At 36.0% G+C, this 13184-nt stretch overlaps 1 protein-coding gene across 3 annotated transcripts in view; it reads right to left on the reverse strand.

The window, feature by feature from the left end:
• Positions 1 to 13184, reverse strand: part of EPS15 (epidermal growth factor receptor pathway substrate 15) — a 146421-nt gene that overhangs the window by 9924 nt on the left and 123313 nt on the right. For 2 of the 3 annotated variants that reach the window (XM_044238213.1, XM_044238212.1), the window contains exon 22: positions 14 to 90. The exons of the other annotated variant lie outside the window; for it this stretch is intronic. In XM_044238213.1, the coding sequence (XP_044094148.1) occupies positions 14 to 90 (77 nt within the window). The remainder of the gene's footprint in view (positions 1 to 13; positions 91 to 13184) is intronic. 3 annotated transcript variants of the gene reach the window in all.

Raw genomic sequence — 13184 nt, forward strand, 5'->3', positions numbered from 1 at the left:
CACTGCAGGTTACCTTTGACAATGTGCTGAAGTCAGCGAATCCATCTTCAAATGATTCACTTCCAAAAACAGAAGCAAAGGGATCTGTGGCTAAAATGAATAAAGAAAATCCATGCAACATAGGACAGAAATACATCAAAATTTCATGTCCTTTTTTGGTTGGTAACGTTCAGACAATGAAAAAGATCTAATCCTAAATATCAGTTCCTGAATTTATGACTTAAATCTATAAAGACCCGTGAACAAATTGATACTTAGCCACCCGCGACACACATACATAATACGTTCTTTTACGTTCTTTTGTATAAATCAAATGATGAATTATTTCAGATAAAAATGAGAAAATTACCTCTTGGTTTAAGGCTTTGGAATATATGTCAAATAATATTATTCCCCTGCACTGAAACTATTTCTAATAAAGTCATCAGGAAGTAAGAAAAGGTAGATTCCATTAACTCCACATTTCACACTTATCCTTCAGGGTGCATTTTAAATACCACTTCATCCACAAAGCCTGGGAAAACCTCTAATTCCCAAAACAAGAAGTGATTTCTTTCTTCTTTGTGGCAGTAACTGCATTCTAGTTTGTACTATGGTTATCTGTGATTGCTATATCACCACCATTAGATTGTGCAGTCCTTAAAAACACTGAGTAAGGCTTATCCAAGAAGAACAGTCAAAAACATTTCTTGAATATCAGAGCTGAGAAAATAAGAAAATACAGTTCCCACATCCAAAATTTCAGACTCCAATGAGAGACATCTTAAAAAACAATAATAAAACAATCTTAAATGTGCTATTAGAAAGGTATGAAAACTCTGTAGTAGGTAGGACTCACTAACTGGGAGAATCAGAAAAAGTATCAAAGAAACTACTCCATTTGAGCTAGGTCTTTTAAATAAGGAACAGATCCAGGTGGGGAAGATAAAGATATTCCAGGCAGAAGGAACAGTAGTTGCAAAAGTAATTTTTTAACCTGCTCCGGACAAGAGAAGTTATCTCTTCTATCACGCTGAACATTTTTGGCTGGAATGAAGGGATCTACTTTGAGAACGGTTTCACCTATTCAGGCATAAAGGCTACCAATAAACAAAGAATGTTTACAGGAATTGTTACTTGATATAGGAAAATAGAAACAAAGGAAGAAAGGGAAAGAGAACTGCAAGAGAAAGGGTCAGAAAGAACAAAGAGGAACTGAAAATTTTTCCTTGTTCTTCAAATCTTCATCTTTACATCAAACCAGTTTAAAACAAAAGTGTGCCCATATACCCATTTAAATATGTAAAGTGTGCCTTTACCTCTAAAAATCAGTATACCATGGACATAAACTGAAGAGGGGCAAGAAGGTATATATTAGTTTTGCTTGCTCTGTCATTAAGACAGTCATGAGGTGGAGGAAGCAGGTAAAGAGGCTACGAAGAAACATAATGCAAATTAGTCCTTTAGAGATAGACCAACAACTCTGAGCCTGAAGAGGATGTTGAAAAGTCCAGAGTTACAGGAAATTCTACAGCTTTAGCCATAAAAGATGCTTTTTTATAACTACATATCCAAGTCCCACAGCCTAGTCATGGGTGTTGTTTCAGGCTTTCCTTCCTTTCTCCTGCTCTGTGCTGAGGCCCAGCCAGGGTACAGATGCTCTCCTGACTGGTAGAAAGGTGCTGAGGGAAGAGAAGTTTGCTCCTTTCACAGGAGGAACTAAAAATTCTGCTTCATGCTTTTTCTCTGCCACCGCTCTCACAGTAAGTCCTAACACTCATGGCAACAGTGTTGAGTTAGGTCAAGTTTGACTGAAATGCTGTGAAGTATACACTATGAAAAACATTAATGAAATACATGACATTTATATACAAAGAATATGCTACTTGTACTTTTACTGAAGTTTTTCTACACTTTCTTCATCAGAATAAATGACTAATTCAGCACCAGTATAAACACTGGGAAATGTGTCCTGAATAAATTACAAAGCACTTTTGCCCAAATTGGGGAATTAAGACTTTGGCAACAACCTCCTCAGATATTGACCATACTGATACAAAGTAGAGGCCTGTCCAGAGACTGGAAGGACTCACGGAGTATCCAGACCATGTGCTGAGTATTTCCAGAAATATTCAGAGGAATCAGTAGATGGCTTTCTTCCTTTTGATCACAAGGGACTATGCACCATCAGAATAAGGTTTTAAAGCAAATGTGATCTCAATGGCACCCTCTCCTCCCCAAGAATAAAGGCAATGAAGACTTCAGAAAATTAGATAAAAGCATAATTTTAAAAATCTGTAATTTCACTGTCAGAAATAACCCTAATCAATTTTTTAGCATGCCTCTTTAACAGCTTTTTTCCTGGTATTTTTTTCCTTTAAGGCCACATTTTAGGCATATTACTTTTTTTATCCCCTTAACCTGATTTAATTCATAGCCTTCACCAGTACTTGACATATTACATATTTGTTTACTGCTTATCTTTCCCATATAAACACTATAAAGACAAGAACTTTGCTTTGTTCACTACTGTATCTTCAAAGGCCAAAAAATGGTCTGGTAAATAGGATATGCTCATATTCTTTGAAAATATTGAGAGAAAAGGTGGACATATGCTGTCTGCTTATTAAGGATCTTCCAAACAGATATCATAATACTTCTTAGCATAACCAGATGACCAACAAGAAATAAGAGAAACCAGTTTTAAGGCTCACAGATAATAACAAAGAACAAGTATCCAACCAGAAAATCCTGGGAAAAGGAAGAAAGTTTTTTTTCTCCATGACCTATTCATAAGCCATCAGATAATCAAGTTCAAACTCATAGAAAACCTTTAAAAGAAACTCATCAATAATCTGAGGCACTGGTCATTAATAAAGAATCCATTTTCTCAAGCTGGTCTCCCATTCACTCACTCACCCACTGACCCACTCTTCCACTCACATTTACTAAACATCAAGGCTAGGTACTAGGGATTTAGAGGAGAGTAAGACACAACACCTTCCTTCAAGGAACTCATAGCTTACCTCAGTGATACATATGTATACAGCTGCTATACAGTAAGTATTAAAGTTCAAAGAGAGTAAAGGAAAAGCAACAGCTAGGTTTACATGAAAGAGGCCAAGACGACTTACCAAAAAGGGTTTTACTTTCTTGTGGACAGAAAGGAGGTGAGAGGAGAGAGAGAAATATACACACTATACACAAATAAAACAAATACACACCTGCTCATGCACACATATTTTTCCAGGAAAAAAATAAGTGGCCTTGAAGAGACAATCATGGCCTACAGTTTGTGGAAATAGAGAAAATTAGAGAAGAAACATGAAAGAAGGCAGAGGCTAAGAATAATAAAACATATAAAGATCTGCATGCTTAGCCACAGTCACTGCCTGTAAAAATGAAGACCTGCTTGGCATTTTACTACGAGAGTCAAAGATGCTCTGGGGAGACCATAAGTTCCCCTCTGAATCCTCAGGATGTTATAAAGCTTTAATTAAGAGTTGGAAAGACTCTGCATCTCCTCAGTTAGAAGTCAGTAATATAATCCAAGCAAAAAATCTTCCGGCACCAGAACTAATCTCATCTATAATGAAGTAGAAAAAAAACTTTTACAAGACAAAATAAAGTATATGTAGAAACTGCATAACTCACATTTGCTTTCTTTGGCATTTTTTTTTAGTCTGCAACGTGTCTACTCACAAAGAATAAAAATGCTAAGAATACCCTACTGTGAGTCAAAGTATTAAAAATATCTGATGTCCTTCTATTATAATCACTAAATTTCAGAAGCAGGAGCGATTTATCATTTTTTTCTTTTTAATTATTTTTATTAACATACAATGTATTATTTGCCCCAGGGGTACAGGTCTATGAATCACCAGGCTTACACATTTCACAGCACTCACCAAAGCACACACCCTCCCCAATGTCCATAACCCAGCCACTCTATCCCTACCCCCCCTTAACCCCCAGCGACCCTCAGTTTGTTTTGTGAGATTAAGAGTCTCTTATGGTTTGTCTCCCTCTCAATCCCATCTTTTTTTTTTTTCCTTCCCTACCCCCCACAGCCCCCTCCCCTGCCTCTCAAATTCCTTATATCAGAGAGATCATACGGTAACTGTCTTTCTCTGATCAACTTACTTCACTCAGCATAAAACCCTATAGCTTCATCCATGTCACTGCAAATGGCAAGATTTAATTTCTTTTGATAGCTGCACAGTATTCCATAGTTTGGCTATTGTGGACATTGCTGCTATAAACATTTGGGTGCACGTGCCCCTTCAGATCACTACATTTGTATCTTTGGGGTAAATACCCAGTAGCGCAATTGCTTGTAAGGTAGCTATTCTCAACTTTTCCAAAAAGGAAAACTATTTTCCTTTTTGAGGAACCTCCACACTGTTTTCCAGAGTGGCTGTACCAGTTTGCATTCCTACCAACAGTGCTGGAGGGTTCCCCTTTCTCCATATCCTCGCCAACATCTGTCATTCCTGGACTTGTTAATTTTAGCCATTCTGGTTAGTGTGAGGTGGTATCTCAATGTGGTTTTAATTTGTATTTCCCTGATGCCCAGTGACGTGGAGCACTTTTTCATGTGTCTGGTTGGCCATGTGGATGTCCTCTTTGCAGAAATGTCTGTTCTTGTCTTCTGCCCATTTCTTGATTGGATTATTTGTTCTCTGGGTGTTGAGTTTGATAAGTTCTTTATAGATTTTGGATACTAGCCCTTACCTGATACGTCATTTGCGAATTATCTTCTCCCATTCTGTCGGCTGTCTTTTAATTTTGTTGACTGTTTCCTTTGTGTGCAAAACCTTTTGATCTTGATGAAGTCCTAATAGTTCATTTTTGCCCTTGCTTCCCTTATCTTCGGCAATGTTCGTAGGAAGAAGTTACTGCAGCTGAGGTCGGAAGAGTTTGCTGCTTGGGTTCTCCTCAAGGATTTTGATGGATTCCTGTCTCACATTGAGGTCTTCCATCCATTTTGAGTCTATTTTTGTGTGTGGTATATGGAAATGGTCCAATTTCATTTTTCTGCATGTGGCTGACCAATTTTCCCAGCACCATTTGTTGAAGAGACTGTCTTTTTTCCATTGAACGTTCTTTCCTGCTTTGTCAAAGATTAGTTGACCATAGAGTTTAGGGTCTTTCTGGGCCCTCTATTCTGTTCATTGATCTGTGTGTCTGTTTTTGTGCCAGTACCATATTGCCTTGATGATTACAGCTTTGTAATAGAGCTTGAAGTCTGGAATTGTGATGCCACCAACTTTTGTTTTCTTTTTCAACATTCCTCTGGTTATTCGGGGTTTTTTCTGGTTCTATGTAAATTTTAGGATTATTTGTTCCATTTCTTTGGAAAAAAATTGATGGTATATTGATAGGGATTGCATTAAATGTGTAGATTGCTTTAGGTAGCATTTTCACAATATTTGTTCTTTCAATCCATGAGCATGGAACGTTTTTCCATTTCTTTGTGTCTTCCTGAATTTCTTTCATGAGTACTTTATAGTTTTTGGAGTATAGATTTTTTGCCTCTTTGGTTAGGTTTATTCCTAGGTATCTTATGTTTTGGGTGCAACTGTAAACGGCATTGACTCCTTAATTTCTCTTTCTTCTGTCTTGCTCTTAACATTTAAGAACAAAAATTTACTCTTAGGTTTTTAGTTTATTTTGAAAGTTTGTATTTCTCCTGTGAGATTAATCTTCTTCTTCTTTCTTCCACCCCTCCCCCCCGCTGGATAAACACTATTTCTTGGGGAAAAAGAAGAGGGATACAGAAGTTATGAGTAAAGAGGGCAAAAGTCCTGGTTGTGACCTTGGGGGGTAATGGCACCTCTCTGAGTCTCAGTCGTTTCTAGATGTTGGGATTTTATTTTTAGTAAACTAAATAAATACATTAAAAACCAACACACATAGAGAAAACAACAACATAGAGAAAACTGCTTAACTTAAAAAGAACTGAAACAAGAGTCCATCTTTCATTTCAGAAACAAAGGATTTAAAAACTGAAAAGAAGAGAAAATCACCTTAGACTGGAAAGAACCCTTTCCAGGAAAAGAGTCGGCAACAATGATCATTTTCATTCTCATTCTCATTCTCTCTCTTATATCCCTACTTGATTTGGAACTACTAAAGAGTATATTACAAGTAACATTAGTCAGGATTTAGGAACCATTAAACTAAAAAACAGTGGTAGTAATAGTAACAGCAGCTACTATTTAACTGTGATAGGTACCACAATAAATATTTTAACATACATAATCTCATTTAATATATCCAACAAATCCATGAAGTATGATTATTAACCTCATTTTATTGTTTAGGAAATAGAGACTAAGAAAACCTAAGGAATTAGCAACTTTATCTTAAAGTTCAGGCTTTTGGCTTCAAGCACCCATGTGCTAATGATGACAACCTCTCTCTAGACTGTTTATGCTTCCATTCAATTAAAAATCTTATGATAATGTAGCAGATTTGAGACAAATCATTTATTCATTTCTTCAGCATTCAACTGTTGAGACTCTGCTATGTCCCAGAAGCTCTGGGGTGGAAAAGTAGGGATACAGCTTAGGATGACCCAAAAATCTCTGCTTGGGCAACTAAGTAGATGGGAACACTATTAACAGGGATGGGTTGTTCAGAAGATGTTTAGTACTGTTTTCTATGTCATAAGATGGACAACTTTACTTTCAGACATATACCTGTGACACATTAAGTAAAAGACCATTAAGATATATACATATAAATATAATATAGATAATATATTAAACATTACAGTAACTAATGTTTAGTTATATATAACTAAAAATTTATGCATACATATGTGTGGAACACAGTTATAGTGACTTAGATTTATGGTTAGTAACATGACCAAATGTTACGAAAGACAATTCTGGCAGTCATGTAGATCACAATTTGGCAGGTAAAGAGAATGAAGGCAACTTAATATCACAGTCCCCATAAAACAAAATGAGGGTCCAAACAAAACTGAGTATAAGGAGGAACAATCAGGGTCTATTTGGGGGTAAAACAACAGGACTTGGCAATTTACTGGAGGTGAGGAATGGCACAGAAGTCTAAGACAACTGGCTAATAGTATCAATAGTACAGAAAGTAGATATACTAATACTTTAAAGGACAGAATAATTGGAAAAGATGATTATTTCCATTTTAATGGAAATTATTTCCCCCTCACTGGTGAGCTAAGGGGAAATATCCAGCAGGTAACTTGAAGGTACTGGAGGTTCAGGAGAGAGTTCAACACTGGAAGACTAAACCTAGAAGTCATTAGGAAACAGGCTGAAGGTGAAGGCACAGAACTGGACACCACCACAATAAAAAGTGTGTACTGTGAGAAGAGCAGAAGGCTCTTCTTCTGTTTGTTATGGAGGCTAATTATAACTAAAAAGATAGCCTCCATTCTTCAGTTTTTCTCCAGGACATTAAGATTATTCTCTTGCTCCGGTTTTGAATAAAGGGAGGTATCTGTCCCAGATACCTCCTGGGAGCAAGCTGTCCTGAGGAATCAGAAACCAGGGCAACAGGGAAAATCTAGTTCATAATAGATCAGAAGTTCTCAAGGTATGGTCCAGGGACCCCGGAGGTCCCCACGACCTCTTCTGACCTTTTGAAAAGTCAAAACTATCTTCCAAATATTAAGATGTTATTTATATTTCTTAACATGCTGATATTTGCAACAATGTCGATAAAACTGCTAGTGTCTTATAGTGAATCAAGGCAGTAGCACCAAACTGGTTGGTAAACAGTGTATTTTTCACCACCACAAACTTGCAGGGGGAAAAAAGGCCAGTTGTGCTTTAAAATTTCTGTCCTTGATGAATCAATAAAAATTATTAGTTTTAGTAACTCATAACCCTTAGGTACACATTTTTTTTTAAGATTTATTCATTTATTTTAGAGAGAGAGAACACAAATGGGAAGGGCAGAAGGAGAGATAATCTCAAGAAGATTGCCCTAAGCGCGGAGCCCAACTCGGTTAGAGCTGGGCTCTCACTCTGAGGATCACGATCTGAGCCAAAACCAACAGTTGGATGTTTAACCGACTGAGCCACCCAAGTGCCTCTAGGTATATATCTTTTTAAAATTCTGAGTAACAAAATGGGAAATAACATACAAACCGCTTCTGCTGAGTAGTAAAGTTTGATAGTTATCTGGAGGAAAAGCACTTGCATAATGGTATGCGAAACAAGTGGAACTAGCTGCTTTTTTCATGGGATGCCCTTTTTATTCAAAGAAATATCAGATAAACAATGGTTATTCAGATTTGGGTATTTGGCAACATTTCCTCCAAAACAAACAGTCAGGTTGTCACTTTAAAGAAAACAACTGACAGTATTTGTTGCAGGTGATAAAAATTCAAGCTTTCAAGTAAAAACTGGAATCTTGGAAAGCTGTAACTGCCCTGTAATCCTAACATTATATCAACACTTAAAGACTCTGGTAAGATGGACGGTGATATTAATAAATGTAATTTTAAAAATATTTATAATGAAATGTATCAGCATTTGGAAGATACACCTAACTCAGTGAACCAATACTTCCCAAATGATCAATGCAAATTACAAAGTAAGACATAGGTAAAAAATCCATTCATAGTCCAAGAAAAACCAATGGATTTTAATGTAAGAGAGCATGAAAAGGTCACTGATAACAGTTTCATGTACCACATTGTAAGTAACTTTAAAGAAACTAATATATGTTGAAAAATGGTATAGTATCAAAAATAAATATCCACAATTACCTAAAAAGGTTATTGAAATATCTCTCCTTTTTCCAGCTACATCTGTGTGAGAGCAGATCTTTTTCATTTCACATACTTCAAGCAAAACAATACAGTGCAACAGCAGTATATATGAGAATTCAGCTACCTTCTGTTAAGGCACATATTTAAAGAGCTTAGCAAAAATGTATGAACAATGTGCACTTGTCACTATTTTTTTTGTTTGGAGTGATTTTTCTTAAATATGTTATTTATGTTAATATATAATGGGTTTATTATCTTTGCTCTTTTTTTTTTTTTTTTAAGATTTTATTTCTTTATTTAACAGAGAGAGAAACCGTGAGAAAGGAAACACAAGCAGGAAAAGCGGGAGAGGAAAAAGCAGGCTTCCCGCAGAGCAGGGAGCCGGATGTGGTGCTCCATCCCAGGACACTGCAATCATGACCTAAGCCAAAGGCAGACGCTTAAAGACTGAGCCACCCAGGCGCCCCTTATCACTGCTTTTAAACGAATTAAAAAACTTTTAGTTTCAATTTCTAATATGGTAAATACTGATATGGTAAATACTGACAGATATAACCCATACAAACAAAAGCTCTTTGAGGGTCTTCATGCATTTTTAAAAATGTAAAGGGGTTCTCAGGCCAAAAGGCTACTATACTCGATGATTTCCAAAGTTACTGCTTGTGATTGTTTCAAATAACTCACTTCTTTCCTAATTATTTTTGTTGTTGTTGAAATAAGAGCAGAGTAAGGCTGAAATCTGGAATTATCTCTGGCAACCCCCAAGAGTCTTTCATGGATTTTCTGTAAGTTTCTTACTAAAATGCTTTATGTTTTTAACATTTTTCATCTGATTATATTCCCTATGCTCTCAGTACCCTTTATGAATTTTGCGTTCCCAAGAATTTCTTTTTCTTTTTTTTCCACTTACATAGTAGGTTAAGTAAAGAGGGAGGATAACACAGAGGAAAATCAATGGGCATGGATTGAGATGCAAACTGGTAGTGGCTCTGGAGCTTAGCTTTTCCTTTCATATATTAGGAAATCAGGCTTGAAAATGATAGTTTTCAAATCTTAAATGAAATTCCAATATATGAAAGAAGTAAGTGGGACTTTAAAAATTAACACTAAAATCATTTTAAGATTTATCTATTTATTTGAGAGAGAGAGCACTTGGGAGAGGGGCAGAGGGAGAGAGAGAATCCTCAAGCAGATGTGAAACCCAACAAGGGGCTTGATCTCAAGACCCTGAGAGCATGCCCTGAGCTGAAACCAAGAGCCAGCTGCCTGACTGAGCCACTTAGGCACCCCAACTCTAAAATCATTCTGTGTTCAAATTTATATCATTTACTTACCACAATGACAGTGAAAACAAAGCAATTTTGATTAACACAAATGTTTATAGTCAGGAGTTGAGCTTACTTCTGAGGCTGGTTTTAATTGCTCTATTTGACAAACAATTCACCCAAAGAAGTAGTTATATGCATTTCTAACCCACTGTTTTTTAACCCACTGAGCCACCCAGGCACCCCCAGTTACATGCATTTCTAAACAAGAGGCTTGCAACCTGAGTAGTTTAAAATAATTTTTATCCAGAGGTCTGCACAAAAACCACTTAACCTGATAGTACTTTAAAGCACCAATGCACTATCATATGTTAGCGTGGTTTGGAACATTTATGAATGCATACATTTAATTAAATTGTTGCAGTTTTTAAAAATTCAAAGATACTTAAACATGAAACAATAATTTGCCAACTCTCTGAAGACCTCTCTGGAAGCTAGTTTTGTGAAAAATAATATGAAAACTCTGGCCCATAGCATGTGTAAGATTCTTTCCAGCTCTAACAAAGGCAGCAATGTTAAGTCTGACAGAAAAAAAATCTGTGGCATCACCTTACTACCATTTTTACATTATCAGGATTGGATGAGAAGATAAGGCAAAGGCACCATTAATAGAGTGACTAACAGAATGAGCTCTGAAATAAGACATGGATTGGACACTGAGCATGGCAACAATTACTATAGCCGTGGGCAAAATGCTTGACCTAAGTCTCATTTTCCTCATCCTTAAAATGAGAACGAATAGTACCTATCTCTATAACCACTGTAAAGATTAAATGAGGGAAATGCAAAAATTAAGTTTGGATGACCTTATGTGTGTGGCTTTAAAAAAAAAATGAAAAAGAATGTTCAGATCTCTGGTATTTCTGAATCTGTGGAAGATCTGTATAAGTCGGCCTCAGACACAACTAATATGTAGACCATCCAACTAAAAAGAGTTTTGGGGGAGTGCCTGGGTGTCCCAGTTGGTTGCCTGGGTGTCTTCTTGGTTTTGGATCATGATCTCAGGGTCATGAGATTGAGTCCCACATTGGGCTCCACTCAGCAGGGAGTCTGCCTGAACATTTTCTCCCTCTGGCCCTCCCCCGACTTGTGCATATACATTTCTCTCCTTCAAGTAAATAAATCTTTTTTAAGAGAGTTTTTGGTTCTAAGATTCTCATTCAAATCAAGACATTAGCTAAATGGCAGACTAGGACGATACAGATTCTCATTTGTATATAAGGATGGTTCAACATATGAAAATCAATCAATATAATACATTCCATTAATAGAATAAAGGAAAAAACCCACATGATCCTCTTAATTGAAGCAGAAAAAGTGACAAAATTCAACAATCTTCATGATAAAAACACTCAGCAAACTAGAAAAAGAAAAAACTACTTCAACATAATCAAGGCCACAGATGAAAAGCCAACAGTGAACATTCTGTTCAATGGTGAGAGACTGAAATTTTTTCTCTAAAGTCAGTAACAAGACAATGACACCCACTTTCACTACTCCAATTCATCACAGAAGTTCTACCAGTGCAACTAGGCAAGGAAAAAAAAAAGGCATCCAAACTGAAAGAAGTAAAATTATCTCTGTTGTATACAACATGATCTGACATGTAGAAAACCATAAAATACCACCAAAAAAAACCTGTTTAGAATAAACAGCAAAGTAGCAGTATACAAAATCAATGCACAAAAATCTGTAGCATGTCTATATAGAACAATGAACAATCTGAAAAGAAATTAAGATAACAATTTCACTGAAAATAGCATGAAAAAGAATAAAATACTCAAGAATTAACTTAACCAAGGAAGGCATGTAAGCTGACAACTATAAAACATTCAGAAAGAAATGAAAGAAGATACAATTAAATGGAAAGACAATACACTTCATGGATTGGAAAATGTTACGACGTTAATACTAACCAAAGCAATCTACAGATTCAAAGCAATCCCTATCAAAATCCCAATGACATATTTTGCAGAAATAGAAAATTCACACTAACATTCAAATGGAATATCAAGGGAATGCGAATAGCCAAAACAATTTTGAAAAAGAGTAACAAAGTTATAGGTATCAAACTTACTGATTTCAAAACTTATTACAAAGTTACAGTAATCAAACAGTATGGCACAAAGACAGACATTTACACCAGCAGAACAGAAGAGAGAGTCCAGAAATAAACCCTTGTGTATAAAGACAAATGATTTTCTACAAGGATGCCAAGACCATTCAATGGGGAAAGGTCAAGTCCTTTCAACAAATGGTGTGGGAAAACTGAAAATACACTCTTAAATGAATGAAGTTGGACTCTTACTTTACAACAAATATAAAAATTAACTCAAAATGCATCAAAGAACTAAATGCAAGACCTAAAGCTATAAAACTTTTAGAAGGGGAAAACCTTCATGACATTGGACTTTCTTGGAATGTCCAAGCAAAAAAAGAAAAAGTAGATAAACTGGATTTGTGATGGTTACACAACAAAAGCTATCTTCTGCTTTAAAACCATTCATGACTTACCTTAAATGGAGGTGATCTCCCTTTCCTTTAAATTTGTGCAGTTTTAATGAATTTCCATGGCTCTTAGCATTCCAGTCAAGAGTTAATTACAGTTGACCCTCTCGAACAACATGGGTATGGAGTGTGTGGAGTCATTTATATGCAGATTTTTCTCAATAAATGCAGCACTGTACTATCAATGTATCTTCCTTATGATTTTCTTAATACTGTTTTCTCTAGCTTACTTTATTGTAAGAATACATATAACATACAAAATATGTGTTAACTGACTGTTTATGTTATTGGTAAGGCTGCCAGTCAACATCAGGATATTAGTAAAGGTTTTGGGGAATCAACGGTTATACACAGACAAGCAACAGCATGTTGGGGGAGGGACAGCATCCCTAAACCCCATATTGTTCAAGGGTCACCTGTATAAATATTTTAACTTTTCATTTTATTTTCTTAGCTTATCCTTTCTAATCATACAATATCCTTAGCTATATATTAATTCACCAGCTCAATAATGAGAGTCTAAAAAAAGCACATGTATTTTAAAACTCTATTAATTTAACCACTGTTACTACAATAAGCCTTTTAGAAATCTTATTTGCTGTTAG

This window comes from Neovison vison, chromosome 2, assembly GCF_020171115.1.
Source record: "Neovison vison isolate M4711 chromosome 2, ASM_NN_V1, whole genome shotgun sequence".
In the NCBI taxonomy this organism is placed as follows: Eukaryota; Metazoa; Chordata; class Mammalia; order Carnivora; family Mustelidae; genus Neogale; species Neogale vison.